Here is a 14964-nt window from a genome sequence, read left to right as displayed (position 1 = left end):
GTGCAGTGGACAGAGCATCAGCCCTGGAATCCGGAGGACCCGAGTTCAAATCCAGCCTCAGACAATTAACACTTAATTGCTGCGTGATCCTGAGCAAGTCACTTAACCCTAGTTGCCTGGCAGGAAAAAAAGATATAAATTAAACAACTTGTCCAAAGACACACAGCACCTCCTAGGTTACCTAATTCCCAGTCCAATTTCTTTTCTATTGATCACAATATAACCAAGAGCAAATAAGTACAATTTTATTCCGACTATTGATAGCAATGGTCATTTGGTAGTGTCTCAGGGATTTTAATCAAGGTCAGATACAGGAGTCCTGACTGTGCCACAATATAACCTTAGTCATTCCCCTTGATTCTATCAGTCCAAGTTTTCCTATACTAAGTACTCTGGATTACAGACATTTTAGCAAACAAGACCCCCAAAGCTTCTGAAATGAGTAAGAAAAATCAAAGGGCAGTCATGGCCTGGGGATAATGAAATGAAACCATGTTTCTTCCTATCTGTGTGACCCTGAGCACCCCTCTTTGCTTTTCATTAGATAAGTAAGTTCTTAGCACATTCTAACTTCTTGACTCCAGCCCTAGCACTCTATCCACTGTATTACCTTGCTGCCCTCTGACACTTATTAACTGTGTAATTGTGGCCAAGGTTTTCCACATCTGTGGACCTCAAATTCATCTGTAAAATGGAGATAACAGAGCCCCAGAATGTCTATGGGGCTCAGATGAGGAAAAATGTATATAAAGAAATTGAAAAACTTTATATTGCTATGTAAAAACCCCAAATAGGTTCTTAGGTCCTTGATATTAAGGGTCATGTTTATACTTATATAATGCTCTGCACCCCAACATCAAATATTGATCTGTATATAACTGGTGCTTAATAGAGGCCTGGTGAATATATTAAAAAAGGACTATAGGAAAATAGGCACCAAATGCATTTTTAGTGAGATTGAAAATTGGTCTAACTGTTCCAGAAAAAAATGTGGATTTATACTAAAAAAAAAAACAAAAAACCCACCGAAATATACATGTTCTTTGACCCAGAAAAACCACTACTTAGGCATATATCCCAACAAGGTTAATAACAGGAGGAACAGTCATATATATTAAAAATATTTATAGCAACACTTTTTATAGCCTAAAGGACTGGAAACAAAGTGACAGGTCATCAATTGCGGAATGACCAAACGAATTATGGCATGTGAATGGAATGGAATATTATGGTATGGTAAAAATTATGACTATGGAGAATTCAGAGGCATTTGGGAAGACATATATGAACTGACACAGAGCAAGGTAATCAGAACCAGAAGAATAACATGTAATAAACTCCATAAATAGGCTGACAGCAAAACATGTCTCTCACTTTTTAGCACAGAGATTATGGATTCAAACATGACTGATATTCAAATTCATTTATATACTGATTTATACTACTTGACTATTTGTTTCAAGGAAAGGTTGAGGGTAAAGAATGGAAGATGATTAAATAGAAAGTGACAAAGATTAATGCATTAATAAAGAAATCGTCAAGAGGGTGTAACTTTGGTCTAAGCTTGGTGACATAATAGTACATAAACAGAATGCACTAGATAGTCAGGAACCCTCATCTGTGTGATCCTGTGCAAGTCACACTAGCCACTTTGCCTCAATTCTTTCTTTTGTAAAATAAGCTGGAGAAAGAATTAACAAAACACTCTAGTGTCTTTACCAAGAAAATCCCCAAATAGGGTCCCAAAGGGTCAGACATGACTGAACAAGAAGAACATGGTCCCTCAGAAGAACTGATTTTTGGAAGAATTGATTGTTGGTGGTAGCTTTACCTCGAGCTAATGGGCACTGCTGCTGGAGTTATATGTTGGTGTTTGTTGGAATGGGAGGGAAAATGGAATGCAACCCTTCCTACTAGATTGGAGAACTGGACAAATTCAAGTGAGTATTTTTTTTTTTTTTTTTTTTTTTTTTAAGAAAAGCACATATACATATCTACCTCAACCCAGCTACAAGTTTTAAAAGTAAGAAAAACCATGGTGACTTGTTCTGGGGAACTCAGCAACCAACGCATGACAAAGCAACATCTGTTCTAACTAGAACACTCCAGAAAAGAAATGTCACTTGCTTTTCCATAAAGACTTTTAAAAAAACCTTCTTTTACAGGTGAAAAAAAAAACTTCAGACTTTGAAATGGCCAAGTTAGAGCACATGTTGGGGAAGTAGAACAGATGGTCCCTGAAAATACAGACCCAGGGAGGTCATAGAGACTTTGTACACCCTGAGAACAGAAGATAAAAGTGCTTACTTTTTAAAGTGAAACCGGGCAGAAAATGGAACTTCATGGCAAAGAAGTTGTTGGACACAGCAATATGATATAGCATTATTATAGTATAATATAGGAAATAAGCTAAATATTTTCCTTCCCCTAAAATTTAACCAGTTTCACCCCAGATTTCTATCTGTTTAGAGTTGTCACTCCCTGGGGTAAGAAAAGGTAAGATAGGCCAAATGATTTCTGGAATTCCCTGAAAGAGGATTCTGAGGTCTCTGGGTTTTTATAATGCAAGTTTTCTTACCAAATCAACATGCATTATTAAGAGTCTATTGTAGGGGACATCTAGGTGGTGCAGTGGATAGAGCACCAGCCCTAAAGTCAGGAGGACCTGAGTTCAAATCTAGTCTCAAACACTTAACACTTCCTAGCTGTGTGACCCTGGGCAAGTCACAACTCCAATTGCTTCAGCAAAAAAAAAAAAAAAAAAAAAAAGAATATTGTATACTCAGCACAGAACTCAATGCTAAGAACAAAAAGACAAAAGTAAAATCAATTTGTGTCCATAAAAAGCTTATACTTTACCAGGAGATACAATATATCATGTCATAACATCACAGATTTAGATTCAAAGGTACCGAAAAGACAATTTATTCCATGCTTTTTACTTTACAGATGAGAAAAAGAGGCTTAGTGGAAAAATGTTTTTCTGTTTGAAGTGACCTAGACAGCCAGTGCCAAGGTCAGAAACCAGGTCCTCTGATAACAAATCCCAGTGCCCTTCCTATTGAGGCAGCTGATATCATGGATAGAGCATCAGATCTGGAGTCAGAAAGACCTGAATTCAAATTTGACCAAAGAAACTTAGCTGCTGTGTGATCCTGTACAAGTCATTTATCCTATTTGTGCAATGACTACTATAATAATAACACTTACTTCTTAGGATTATTGTGAAGATCAAATAAAATAATATTAGTAAAAAGCACTATATGCAAAGCCTGGTGCTTGGTAGGTGCTTAATAAATATTTATTCCATCCCTCCCCATTGCATCATGTTGACTTTACATGGCTATAGACATATATATGTGTGTGTGTGTGTGTGTGTGTGTGTGTGTGTGTGTGTGTGTGTGTAAAATAGATACAAAATAAACTAAGAGTAGGAAGGTATTAGCAGTTGGGAGAAAGAGGGATTGGGAAAGAGAGACTTACAGACAGAGCCACGGGGTCTGTCTTCATTTTGGAAACCAGACTGCCCCATGCCAAAAATAAAAATCTCAGTCTTTTTTTTCCATTGGCCTCAGAAATACTCAGACACAGCAGCTCATTCCTAAAAGTTCCCATGGTTTTGATATTTCTAAGAGAAACTAGAAATTTTTAAAAATCCCTTAGTTAACTCACATTTACCCTCTCTATTGTCATTGACCCTTTTCCCCCCAAGTGGGCTTAACCTTGTCATTCATTCCTGAGGGGGTAAGATGGGGTGACTAGGTCATCTTGAGTCACATAAAGCCGAAGTCCCACATTATACAGTGAATCTTCATTTGGAGAAATAAGGATTGAAATTTTCCTCTATTTATAGGGTCTCTATGGAAACAGAGCTATTCATCGTAAAAACCCACTCTCAGGGTACAAAGTGAATTGAGAAAGCCTGGGTTTGACTTGAAGAAGCTTCCCACAAAGGAGGTGTAAGGGGAGCCATTACCCCAGGTTTAGAACTCGTGATGAGAACAATGAAGGGAAGGGAAAAGAAGCATGGGAGTTTGGGATCTGTTCATGGTCTCTACTGGAAAGAGCATTATGCACGGTTTCCAGAATCTTTATTGTTCCAGTTTTCAAGTTGATATTAACAAATAAATCTCAGCTCAAGGAAGGGCATGTGATTTCTCCCCGAAGTTGTCAAGGAAAGAATTTCGGACAGCCTGGAAGTCAGAAGACCAAAATCCAACTAAACACTGGCTCTTTCTCTGTTTCCTAATCTGTAAAGTGAAAGGGCTAAACTAAATGAGGACTTCTCCACCTTTCTGTGTGTGTTATGGATCCCTCTTTGGCAGTTTGATAAAACCTATGGATCCTTTTCAGAATCACGTTCTTAAATGTATAAAATGCAGAGGATTAAAAAGAAAGCCAATTATATTGAAATACAGTTATCAAAGCATATATTACACACACACATATTTTTAAAAAGTTCATGACTCTCGTTATATACATATATGTATATGTACACACATTTAAAACAGGTTCATGAACCTCAAGTTGTTAGTCTCCAAAGTGTCTAGTTTCGAGAGCCAAATTGCCATTGGTATATACCAGTCAGAATGAAATCCAGACTTCAAGATCCTACTCAAATCTCACCTTCTGTAAAGCCTTCTTTGATTTGTTCATTCAGATTGTTCTTAGCTTTTCTTGATTTGGAGTTTTCTGGGCCAACATACTGGAGTAGTTTGTCATTTCCTTTTCCAACTCACTTTACATATGAGGAAACTGAGGCAAATAGGGTTATCTAACGTCACATAGCTATTAAGTATCTGAGGCCAGTTCTGAATTCAGGTCTGCCTGACTCTGGGGCTCTACACTCTATCCAGGTGTTCTATCCACTGCACCACCTAGTTGCCCCCTTCCTTGACTATCTCAACCTAAATTACTCTTTCCCTTCTCTGTGCTCTTACTACATAAAGAGTACCATCCTCCTCCTCTGTCATACCCTGTTATATATCATCATTCATTTGATTTTTTACCTATTTCAATTCTATATCACTTATTTAACTTCCCCTTCCAGTTCTCAATAGCTCTCAGACAGGAAAGCCCTTTTTATATCCTCGACTAAACCCATCATTGAGAAAATGAGCTCCTTTTTCTCTTGCCCCAACTCAGCCTTTCTCATCTGGAGATTGAGAAGTCACTTGTGCTTCTCAGTAACAATTCTCTTCTAGCAGCAAATGACTGAGATGGAGTTGGTTTGGAAGGAGAGCTCACAGAGGAAAGAGCTAAGTCTTGTTTACTGTTTTCGTAAACTGGCTAAGGGAAAAAGGTGAGGGAGGTCATGTTCTTTAAACCCAGCACTGCTTTCCAGAGTACAGGACACAGCCTCCTCTTTAGTTTTCTTTCAAACCAAATAACTAAGGAAAGTTTTGAGCTGGCCAAGTTACAAATATTTTTTCCTAAACAAAATACCCAAATGACAACAACAAAAACCACCTGTCATCATTCACCAATCTTGTTTCAGAAACTTCAGCCTCGTGAGGGCCTGGATCACCAAGATGCTGTAAGAACTAGTCCAATGGGGTCAATGGCAGTATTCCAAAAATTCTCCTCCTTAGACTTCAGGGATTTCAAAAGGAGAAATGCCATTCTTAAGTGGAGAGAGGAAAATAGAGATGTTTCTGAGCTGACTTCTAAGATCACGGAAAAACTGCTGTGCCAATTCTTCTTTTAAATTCCAATCCAAAATTGAGACCAAACTGGCTATTTCAATTTCTCACTAAGAAAGATATTCCCATCAATGGGGCTGACAGTTAAAATGCAATTAAGAACAAACTAAGAGATGGTAATTCTGTAAATACTGAGCACACTGGAAGGCAACATGCCATCAAACCAATTAATTCAGAACCCAAATGCACACAGCATTAGCATAGAACACTTCATTTTAAATAGGCTTTCCCAACATTAACTCATTCAACCTGATTCTTGTTGTTGCTGCTAGTACTAATAGATCATATTTTATACAGCAACTTGTAAAATGCTTTCCTCATAATAACCCTATGAAGGGGGCAATTCAAGTCAACTTCCTGCCCCTCTCCCCATTTTACTGATGAAAAAACTAAGAGATAAGATATTTTGTCCTTGGTCAAACAGCTATTAAACAGTAGAACTGTGACCCAAATTCAGATTTTTTAACTCCAGTTCCAGTGCCCTCTTCTATGACATATTATGCTCTCTGTGCTCTTCCTGTGAAAGTGTCAGCACACCTTGACAATGAAGAATGGTTCCCCTAAATTGAACAGATAACTGAATTACTTTACTAGCCTGCCTAGAAGATTTAGGCAGAATGAAATACATAATCTTGGCAATCTTTACCACCCAGAAAAGGGGACACGAATTGACAACAAGGGGAGTTGGTTGTCCCAAACAAGCAAACTAGTGTGCTTGGCCAGAATGGTATTTCTGTATTTTCTTTAGCAGTCTTACAGATATCTAGTTTCCAGGATGAGAATTAGATTGATAGATTAATTAAGAACATGCCTAATATATGACTGGTACTATGCTAAGCACTATACAAATGTTACTTCATTTGATTCTTACATCAATTATTTTCATTTAGCAGATGTGGAAACTTCTAAGACTTGCTCAGTCATATAGCTAGTAAATATCTGAGTCCAGATTTCCAGGACTCTATTTGCTTAGCTACAAGTTCACTTGGCTACAGCAGCACTAATGTAGTTATCTTTTTGTTTGGTTTTGAGAAAATGGGGTCAAGTAGCTTTGCCCAGGGCTACACAACTAGGAAGTGTTAAGTGTCTGGGGTTGGATTTTAACTCAGGTCCTTCTGGATTCAGGGCTACTGCTCTATCCACTGAACCATCTAGCTGACTATAAATGTTGTCATGTAACTAGCCTCTGGCAACTAGATGTTTGCAAGGCTGTTGAAAGAATGCCAGAGTCACGATTTTGACCAAGCGTGCTAAAATTTACTGGTTTGGGAATAATGAACACTCCCCCTTTTTTAGAAGGCTAATTCCTCTCTCTGTGTGCCTCTCTCTCTTTCGCTCTCTGTCTGTTTCTGTCTGTCTCTCCTCTCTTTTCTCTCTTTGTCTCTGTCTCTCTCTCCCTTTCTCTCGCTCTCCTCTATCTTTCTCTTTCTTCCCCAATCCTCTGTCTTTCCTTTCTCCTCATTCATTTTCTCCCTTTCTCTTTCTCTTGTGTTTTTGTTTTTGTTTTGTTCTGATATCAAGACTGGGTTTTTCTATATTGCCGAGGGTGGAAATGCAGCAATACCTCACAGGCCCTATCCCAATCCCAATGGGTCCTATCTCTATCAGATCTATCAGATTCCCAGGTGGTCTGCTGGCCCTTTGCTCCTAGAGGCTCAATGTCTCAACTCAAGCAGTTCCTGATATTGGGGAGGCTGAGACAGGTGGAGTGTTGAGTTCAAGAGCTCTGAGTTTCTATGACTAAAGCCAATAAAATGTTTGTTCTAAGTCCTGCAACAAGACTAGTATCAAAGATTTTTCCAGGACATGAAGACACTAATAATAATGATTATAATAACAATAGTTACTTATATTTATGTATCACTTTACAATTGCAAAATGCTTTTCTACACATAATCTCATACAGATCCATATTTTGTTGCCACAAAGAAGCCCAGAGCATGCACGCACGCGCGCACACACACACACACACACACGCACACACAACTTTATTTGGCATTATCTACTTGTACCTGTCAGAATGAATAATGAACAGAGACAGAATTGATGCAGAGTAAAGAAGGAAAGCATCAGGAAACCTGGTTTATAATCCTGGATCTTCCCAAGAATTAGTGGTATGACAATGGGAAAGTCACTTTATCATTGCGCCTCAGTTTCCTCATTTATAGACTGAAGGAACTAGACTACATAATATCTAAAGTTTCATTTCTGAAATCTTCTGATTATTAAGTCCCAAACCACAGATTTCCATAAACTTTTTCTTGAGACCCCAAAATCATTCTGTTTTCCACTGCAACCATCTGAATTACACATCAGTATCTTTCCCATTTTATAGATGAAGCAACTGAAAACCACAGAGATTAAAAGATATATTCAAAATCACAAAATAAATTAGGAACAAAGTTAGAAATATAAAAGTTCTCTAATGATGTCTTCATTAGACAATGTAACGAGTGCTAAAACACTTAGGCTCATGGACAGGGCTTGTGATCAAGCAAGGATAAAGAGCCTACAAGATCTCATTAGGAATTCCCTGAAATGTGCTGCTCCTTATCATGTTTTCTGTTCTCTACTCTGAGCCAAGGAAAAACTCCAATGAAGACAATATTAATATGGATGGAAGAAAAAAAGACAACATATTGAAACACAGGCTCAGTGGGTAGGCTGAGAGTGGAGTTTAAATTCATCCATAAAATATGTTTTGCATGACTGCACATGTATAATCTATATCAAATTGTTTGTCTTCTCAAGGAGGGGGGAGGAGAGAGACAAAGAGATTTTGGAACTCAAAATTTTAAAAAACAAAGGTTAAAAATTTTTTTTACAAGTAATTGAAAAAAAACAAAAAATTTGCTATTGAAAAAAAATTCATCCATAACCAGGAATATGTTTCAAAAAACTTTCTTTCTCTTTAGGAAAGAATATCACAAATATCATATGTTCCAAAACTCTTAGTAAACTTTTAAGCTATTAAAGATTATAATCGCATCAAAACTTTTGGGACATTCTGTATTCCTGCCAGAGAGATGGCTTTTGGATAGTACAGCCCAGAATACAGTTGGCTCTCTCTCTCTCTCCTTTGGGAAAATGCTAAATTCCTTTAGTTACAAGGAAAATGGAGAGGATTCAGAGGTGATATTTACTTTGTGGGACCATAGCCTAGCACCTCTAAAATGTTTCAGGAAAGAACAAGCTCTCTCTCTTGCATCCCGTGTGGCATTAGTCACTATGCCACAAACTTCAGAAACGTCTATCACAACTGTATTTTTAAACAGGCCCATGTGGCCCGAGTCTGTTTCTGTTTCTCATCTCTTAAGCTGCTAAGGATGGGGGTGAGGGGGGAGGAGATAGAGAGGGAAAAAAAAGAGAGCCAAACTTTGATCTCACCGGGACAAAGCTTTCTTTTCTCCTGGAGTTTGCTGATATACTTTGGGCTCTGCCAAACCTCCCTGTAATGTCCTAGACCAGTAACGTCAAATAGATATGGGGACCAAACCAGAAATTAACATTAAGTCACATTATATATAGATATAGATATGTGTGTGTATGTATATAGATATATATATACACACATATACACCCATATTTTTATATATGGATAGGTGTAGATGTATGTTTTGTGGAACATTTCCCGATTACATTTTAATACAGTTCCAGTTAGTTTAGTTTTAGGCTTTAAAATGAACTAAGAATTCTGGGACACCCTGAGCATGAAATATCTGCAAAAAAATCTGAAATATTTGCATATAAGTTCCACATTAGTGAGTTAGTGATTTGCATCATCACCTGGTATTAAGGATCCAGGTACTAGAGGAAACAGAGTTCTGGGCCTAAAGTTATTAAGTCCTACTTTCAAATCTGGCTTCACACACTTTGAAGCTGTGTGATCCTAGATAAGTCATTTAGCCTGTTTGCCTCAGTTCTCTCAAATTTAAATTGGGAATAATTATAATATCTATTTCTCATGTCTGTTACGAGGATCAAATAAGATAATATTTGTAAGATATGTGAGATATAAATGTTTATTCTCTCCCCCTCATATCAGCACTCTTTTTAAATTGTTGCTTGACTTTTTCCCTCACCCACAATCACAGATTGGAGTCTTTCTCATCAGAATTGAATGATGACAGAATGAGAAATTTAGGGATGTGAAGTAACAGAACCAAAAGAAAATAACAGCAGCTAACATTTATAGAGTGTTTTAAAGTTTGCAAAAAAACAAAAACACTCTGGATAGGGTACATTTGACTCTTAAAACCACTCTTTGAGGAATACAGGGAAGTTTTACTATCCCCCTTTGACAGAGAAGGAAACAGAGAGTCAGAGGAATTAAGTGATTTAATCTAGATTACACATCAAGGAGCCCAAAGCTGAATTTAAGTCCAGAGCATCCCTCCACTTTATCATCCTTTGGCTAATTGAAGAAACTTTCTGCTAAGCCACCAATATCTGCAGAGCTTAGAGTTAGGAGAAAACTCAAGTGGAACATCATCCAAATCCCTTTGACAAAAGCCATAGACATGACTTTTAAAGCATCTTTTGGAAGATATTTGCAAACTGATAACAACTCAGAGCTGTGTCACTGGGAGAAAAATGGAATAGAGGCATAGGTGCTCATCAAAAAAGTTTGGAGAAAGCTCCAACTGTTGGTCTGGATTTACAAAAGGCACATGAGAAAATTAAAAAAAAAAAGAAATTCCCATCATTGGGTCTGAAACACCTCCCAGCCCTGTCTTACCACTTCATCCTTATTTCAGGGAAACACACTTGGGCACAATGCTTCCAATGCTTTAATCTAGTTCATCAGGATTCCTCACCCATTTTCCCAGGGACAAAAGGACCAGAGAAGTTGTAACATGCCCAAGATGCCACATAGTAAATAAAAAACAGAGTTAGGTAAGAAATCAGCAGCTCCACTTCCAAGTCCAGTCATTGCACAGAACTGTAAACATGTTGTGATGACAGGGTCAGAGATAAACAGGAAAAGGCATCATCCACTTGCCTCTCTTGATTCCACTGGGCAAGCAGTGCTTGAGTCTTATCTTGCTTGTTCACAGCTCAAATCCAAGCTGCTGGGATCAACCTCAGTAGTATTTTTTTCCGAGTGATTCCCACCCCCCTTTCCCCATCCTCTATTCTACACCCAAAACAAATTCTTGTTCTAGGGAGTATTGTAGCTAATACTAAGAAGAGAGCTGCTGCTGCATCTGCCACTAGAGAGGATGGCAAAGTAATAGCCAGAGAGCTAGAAAAGATGTGGGTGGATAGAAGAGGTACAAGTCGCCATAAGACTGCCTTGTTGATGAGTACAAAATATTAGACTGCCCACACACTGTTACCAGTTCACTTTTTGTCAGGAAGATAACCCCCCAGAATAAAATGAATGAAATTAGCAGTCTTTACTATGTGCCTGTAGGCCAGTGGATATTTCCAAACTATCTCAGGGGTATAAGAGGCTTTTTTACGATCAGCAATGAAATAGGGTTCTCTGTAAACATTGGGGAAAGGAAGTCTGTGAAAGCAGAGTGAGCAAGACTCTTTTGGCTCAGCAGAAAAAGAGTAGGAAGCCTGGAGTTGTGAGATGGCATTTACCTTACTCATGCTGTTAATAAAATGATATTTTAGAATGCTGTTTATTTACTAGGATAAAAAAAGCAAAAGGTTACTGGGATATACAGGAAGGGTTCTAACTTCCCTTGGATCCTGACATTATTCTAGCATTCCCATTTAAAACCTATCCTACTTTGGGATGTAGCTGTTCTCAGATCACTAAGATGAAAGATGGATCAAAAATGTTCCAAAAAACATACCCCAAATCCTAAGGGGGTCCTGTCTGCAGTTTGCCCTCCATTCCTCCTGCTGGCAACAACCAGGTGTTTCTTTCTTTTTTAAGTAGTTAATTCAACATGGAGTTAAGCAGCCTTTTTGTTCCCCTTTTTTTACCCCCAAAGAAAAGCAGACAGGTAACATACAGGGAAGATAACTGACTTCTAAACATACTCACCTCTACTCCTGACTTGAGTCGGCTCACACAAGATAAGGAGTGTCATTGGGTTTTGCTGGAGAGCTCCTTAGTGGCTGCTGCCATAGGTTACAGGCTTTATTTAAAGTAACTGATTCCTCTCTTCTTTCCTAGCCCAGGCCCTGCACCCCCGTGAGAGAAGCTATCTCCCTGATGCATCAGTCTCCACAATGCTGAAGTTCTTCCAGAACCCAACATGCCTCAGTAAGATGAGAACAAGACAGTGCCTGTAATCACTGAGGGCACGCTTTCATAAAGGTACGTTATTACTGATCATTGCTGTTACCCACAGTATTATAAATACTCAGTGCTAGAACAGTCTCAAGGACCTCCAGCCTAAAGCTAATGACTGCTAGTTGCATACATATCTTCCCTTTAGTTCCAGTTCTGGGCTCCTCACTCAGCATGTGTTCAACTTGAAACGAGTCCCTGAAGCAGCCCAAGTATTACTTGCGCCACCTGTCTGTTGCCCATTCCCATCCAGGGATCTCCAAGCACCAGCTTAGGCTCTGGCTCCACCTAATGGCAAGATATCCCTTTTTCCCATTTCACAGGTGGGCAAACTGAGCTTCAGGGATTTTTTTTTTTTCCCCCAAAGTCATTCAAGAAAAAACAAAAAGAAGAGCTCAAGAATGGACTGCTGATCTTTAATTACAATTCCCAAATCATATCTCTTTTCTTCTCCCCTCTTCTCTCAGCCCCCAAAGAGATAATTTGACAATGTTAACAGTTTTAATTTCTCCAGTCCATTTGCAGCTAAGGAGCTAAAAGTACTTCATACATGATGTCAGGAATCCTCCTCTCTGGGTGAGTCACTAGAATGTCTGATGTTTAGCCAGGGAAACAAAGCTGAGGCTTGATGCCTAAGCTGTATGATAGGGCCCTTAGGTAAATAATTTTCCTTTTCCAGGCCTCAGTTTCCTCATCTGTAAAATGAAGTCAGATTATATGATTCCTAAAAAGCCCCTTCCAACTCTTAATGATTTATGATTCCAAATCAGAAGCTCAAACTCTCTGCCGCCTGACCTCAACTTTCCTCCGCACCTTTGGCTCCAGTTACTAGTTGACCTGAGGGCAAGAAGGGGATGTTAGGCTCACCTTTAAATCCGGAGGCTTGCTTCGAGGACCAGGGTTGGAGGCCATGGTGACACCCACATCTGGAGTCGCTGGAGCCACGGCAGGATTTGCACTCATGACCTCTCCAGGTTTCAAGTCCGGGCCCGGCAGGTGGCAAGCAGCAGCATCTTCCAGCCCCGCTCCATCCTCCTCCCGCTGTTGCTGCAGTTCGTCAGACTTGCACCTCTTCATGGTGAATATGGGTCGGTTTGGGGATCTGTCCCTTTCAGCGCTGCCTTCTTAAGGGAGAACTGTTCTCTTCCCTTCCCACCCACAATAGGGGCAATGAGTTTAAAAAAAAAAAAAAAAACCAAAAGATGAAAAAATTGAAATTTAAAGGAAAAATAAGGGGGTGCTGAAAGAGTAGGGGAACCTTGGTAACTGCCTGGAACAATTCATTCTGATCTGGGTACCAGATGCCAGGTCACGGTAAGGACTGGGCAGCAGAAGTCCTTGGGCAAAGTCATTGGAGGGGAAGAAGGATGGAAGACCCCGGTCCCCAAACTTTCTGCTTCAGGGTATGGGCTGCAAGAGGCAAAGCTGGGCTGCAAACTGCAGTGGACGGCGGCGCATCCTTCCCCGCCCGCCGCCTCGCTTGGGCGAGGTGGGGCATGGCATGGGGCAGCCAGCCGGGCAGGTCCTCCTCGGCTGCCCTCGGCGCCGGCCGCAGCCCCCCAGCCCTGGCCTGCCCGGCTGCGTCCCTCCCCGCATGGAGCGGCCAGCGCCTCGCCCGCAGAGTGCCCAGCGCCCGCTCCCTTTCCCTCTTCCCCCGCCCTCTCCCTCACTACCCTCCCCGAGCCTGCTGCAAAGGCACAGCTGCCAGAGCTGGAGAGCGGCGCGCACAACCTACCCCGCCCGTCTTCCTCTGCCCAGGAAGGGATGGCAAACTAGGACGTCGAGTGACATCGACGCGCGGCCAATAACCGGGCGGCAGGCCGAGGGGGCGTCTCCCAGGCACGTCGGAGGGTTGGTTGCACTGTGCATTTCCCCCCGGAGTGGGCCGGAGGGCGATGCTGCTGCGTTTTAGCGATGCGGGGAGCTCGGAAGGGAGGGTGGCGGGGAGCGACTGTGTGTGCCCCTCATCTCCTCAGGAGAGCGACCCTACTTCTCCCACCCCCCAGCGAGGATATCACTTGGGATCTTCCCCCATTCATCCACTTGTGTTTGCTACATCCGTCCCCTCCTCCCTCCCCCCACTATCACCACTTTACAAATTAGACCACTCAAGCCACTGATACCAAGCTTTGGCTGGAGACCTGGAGAGGGTTGAAGGCCAGTCCTATCCCTACATCCTCTGCCTGCTGCTGGGTGGGAGTCCTGGGAGGCATCCGGGCAACCCAAAGAGAACCAGTCAAAGTCGAGTGAATTCTTGGCTTTGAAAACAGCCACGCACCTGTAGGTGAACCCTTAACTTGTCCCGAAATTTATCGAGTTTTCAGTCATTTAAGAGCGAGACGACCTGACAAATGGTCAATGCCTATCTGTAATTTGAGATTACTTTAGATAATAGAAAATTTCACATTACTATTTTGTTCCAATTTTCTTTGGGAAAAAAGCGAGTGCAGGTTCTGATTTGATATTTAAGATAAAACAAAACCAAAGTTATTTACTTTCCTTGCCTCATCCTATACCTTTGACCTGTTTCTGACAGTATTCCTTATCTGAAATGTAGACATTATGCTTTATTTCCCCTTCTTCCTAATCTCCAGTGGCCAAGTCCTTTTGATTCTGTCGTTCCCAAATCTCTTGTATGTGTCATCCCTCTCAGTTCCTACTGCTACTGCCCTAAAACAGATTCTGAATTTTCACCTAATAATTTCGGAATTATTGTAATATCTCCCTTCATATGTTGATAAACCATTTTTTGCATATATATATATATCATGCCAATCTTTTGAGAACCTTTCAATAATTCCTTTTTGCTTACTGAAAAAAAATGCAAGCTCTCATTGTATTATTACATCTTCATATACTGCAAAATTAATCTTCCTTTTTTGCGTATATCTGATCTGTTATGTCACTCCATCTTTGTAAGATGTAAGAAGAAATTTCTCTCTGCCAAACCCACTGGGTTATCCAAACTGGAGTCCTCTAGGGTCATACAGAGAGTGATTCTGTTGCAAT

The 14964-nt window shown here is 40.4% G+C and overlaps 1 protein-coding gene across 1 annotated transcript in view; it reads right to left on the bottom strand.

Annotated features, from left to right (window-relative positions):
* The window catches only part of TMCC2 (transmembrane and coiled-coil domain family 2), a 71747-nt gene extending 58217 nt beyond the window's left edge, over positions 1–13530 (bottom strand). The window contains exon 1 of the mRNA XM_074308946.1: positions 12823–13530. Within this exon, the coding sequence (XP_074165047.1) occupies positions 12823–13032 (210 nt within the window). The 5' untranslated portion in view covers positions 13033–13530. The remainder of the gene's footprint in view (positions 1–12822) is intronic.
* Positions 13531–14964: the final 1434 nt, after the last annotated feature.

The sequence above is a fragment of the Sminthopsis crassicaudata genome, chromosome 4 (assembly GCF_048593235.1).
Source record: "Sminthopsis crassicaudata isolate SCR6 chromosome 4, ASM4859323v1, whole genome shotgun sequence".
Classification (NCBI taxonomy): domain Eukaryota; kingdom Metazoa; phylum Chordata; class Mammalia; order Dasyuromorphia; family Dasyuridae; genus Sminthopsis; species Sminthopsis crassicaudata.
This window is presented reverse-complemented; position numbering and strand designations above follow the sequence as displayed.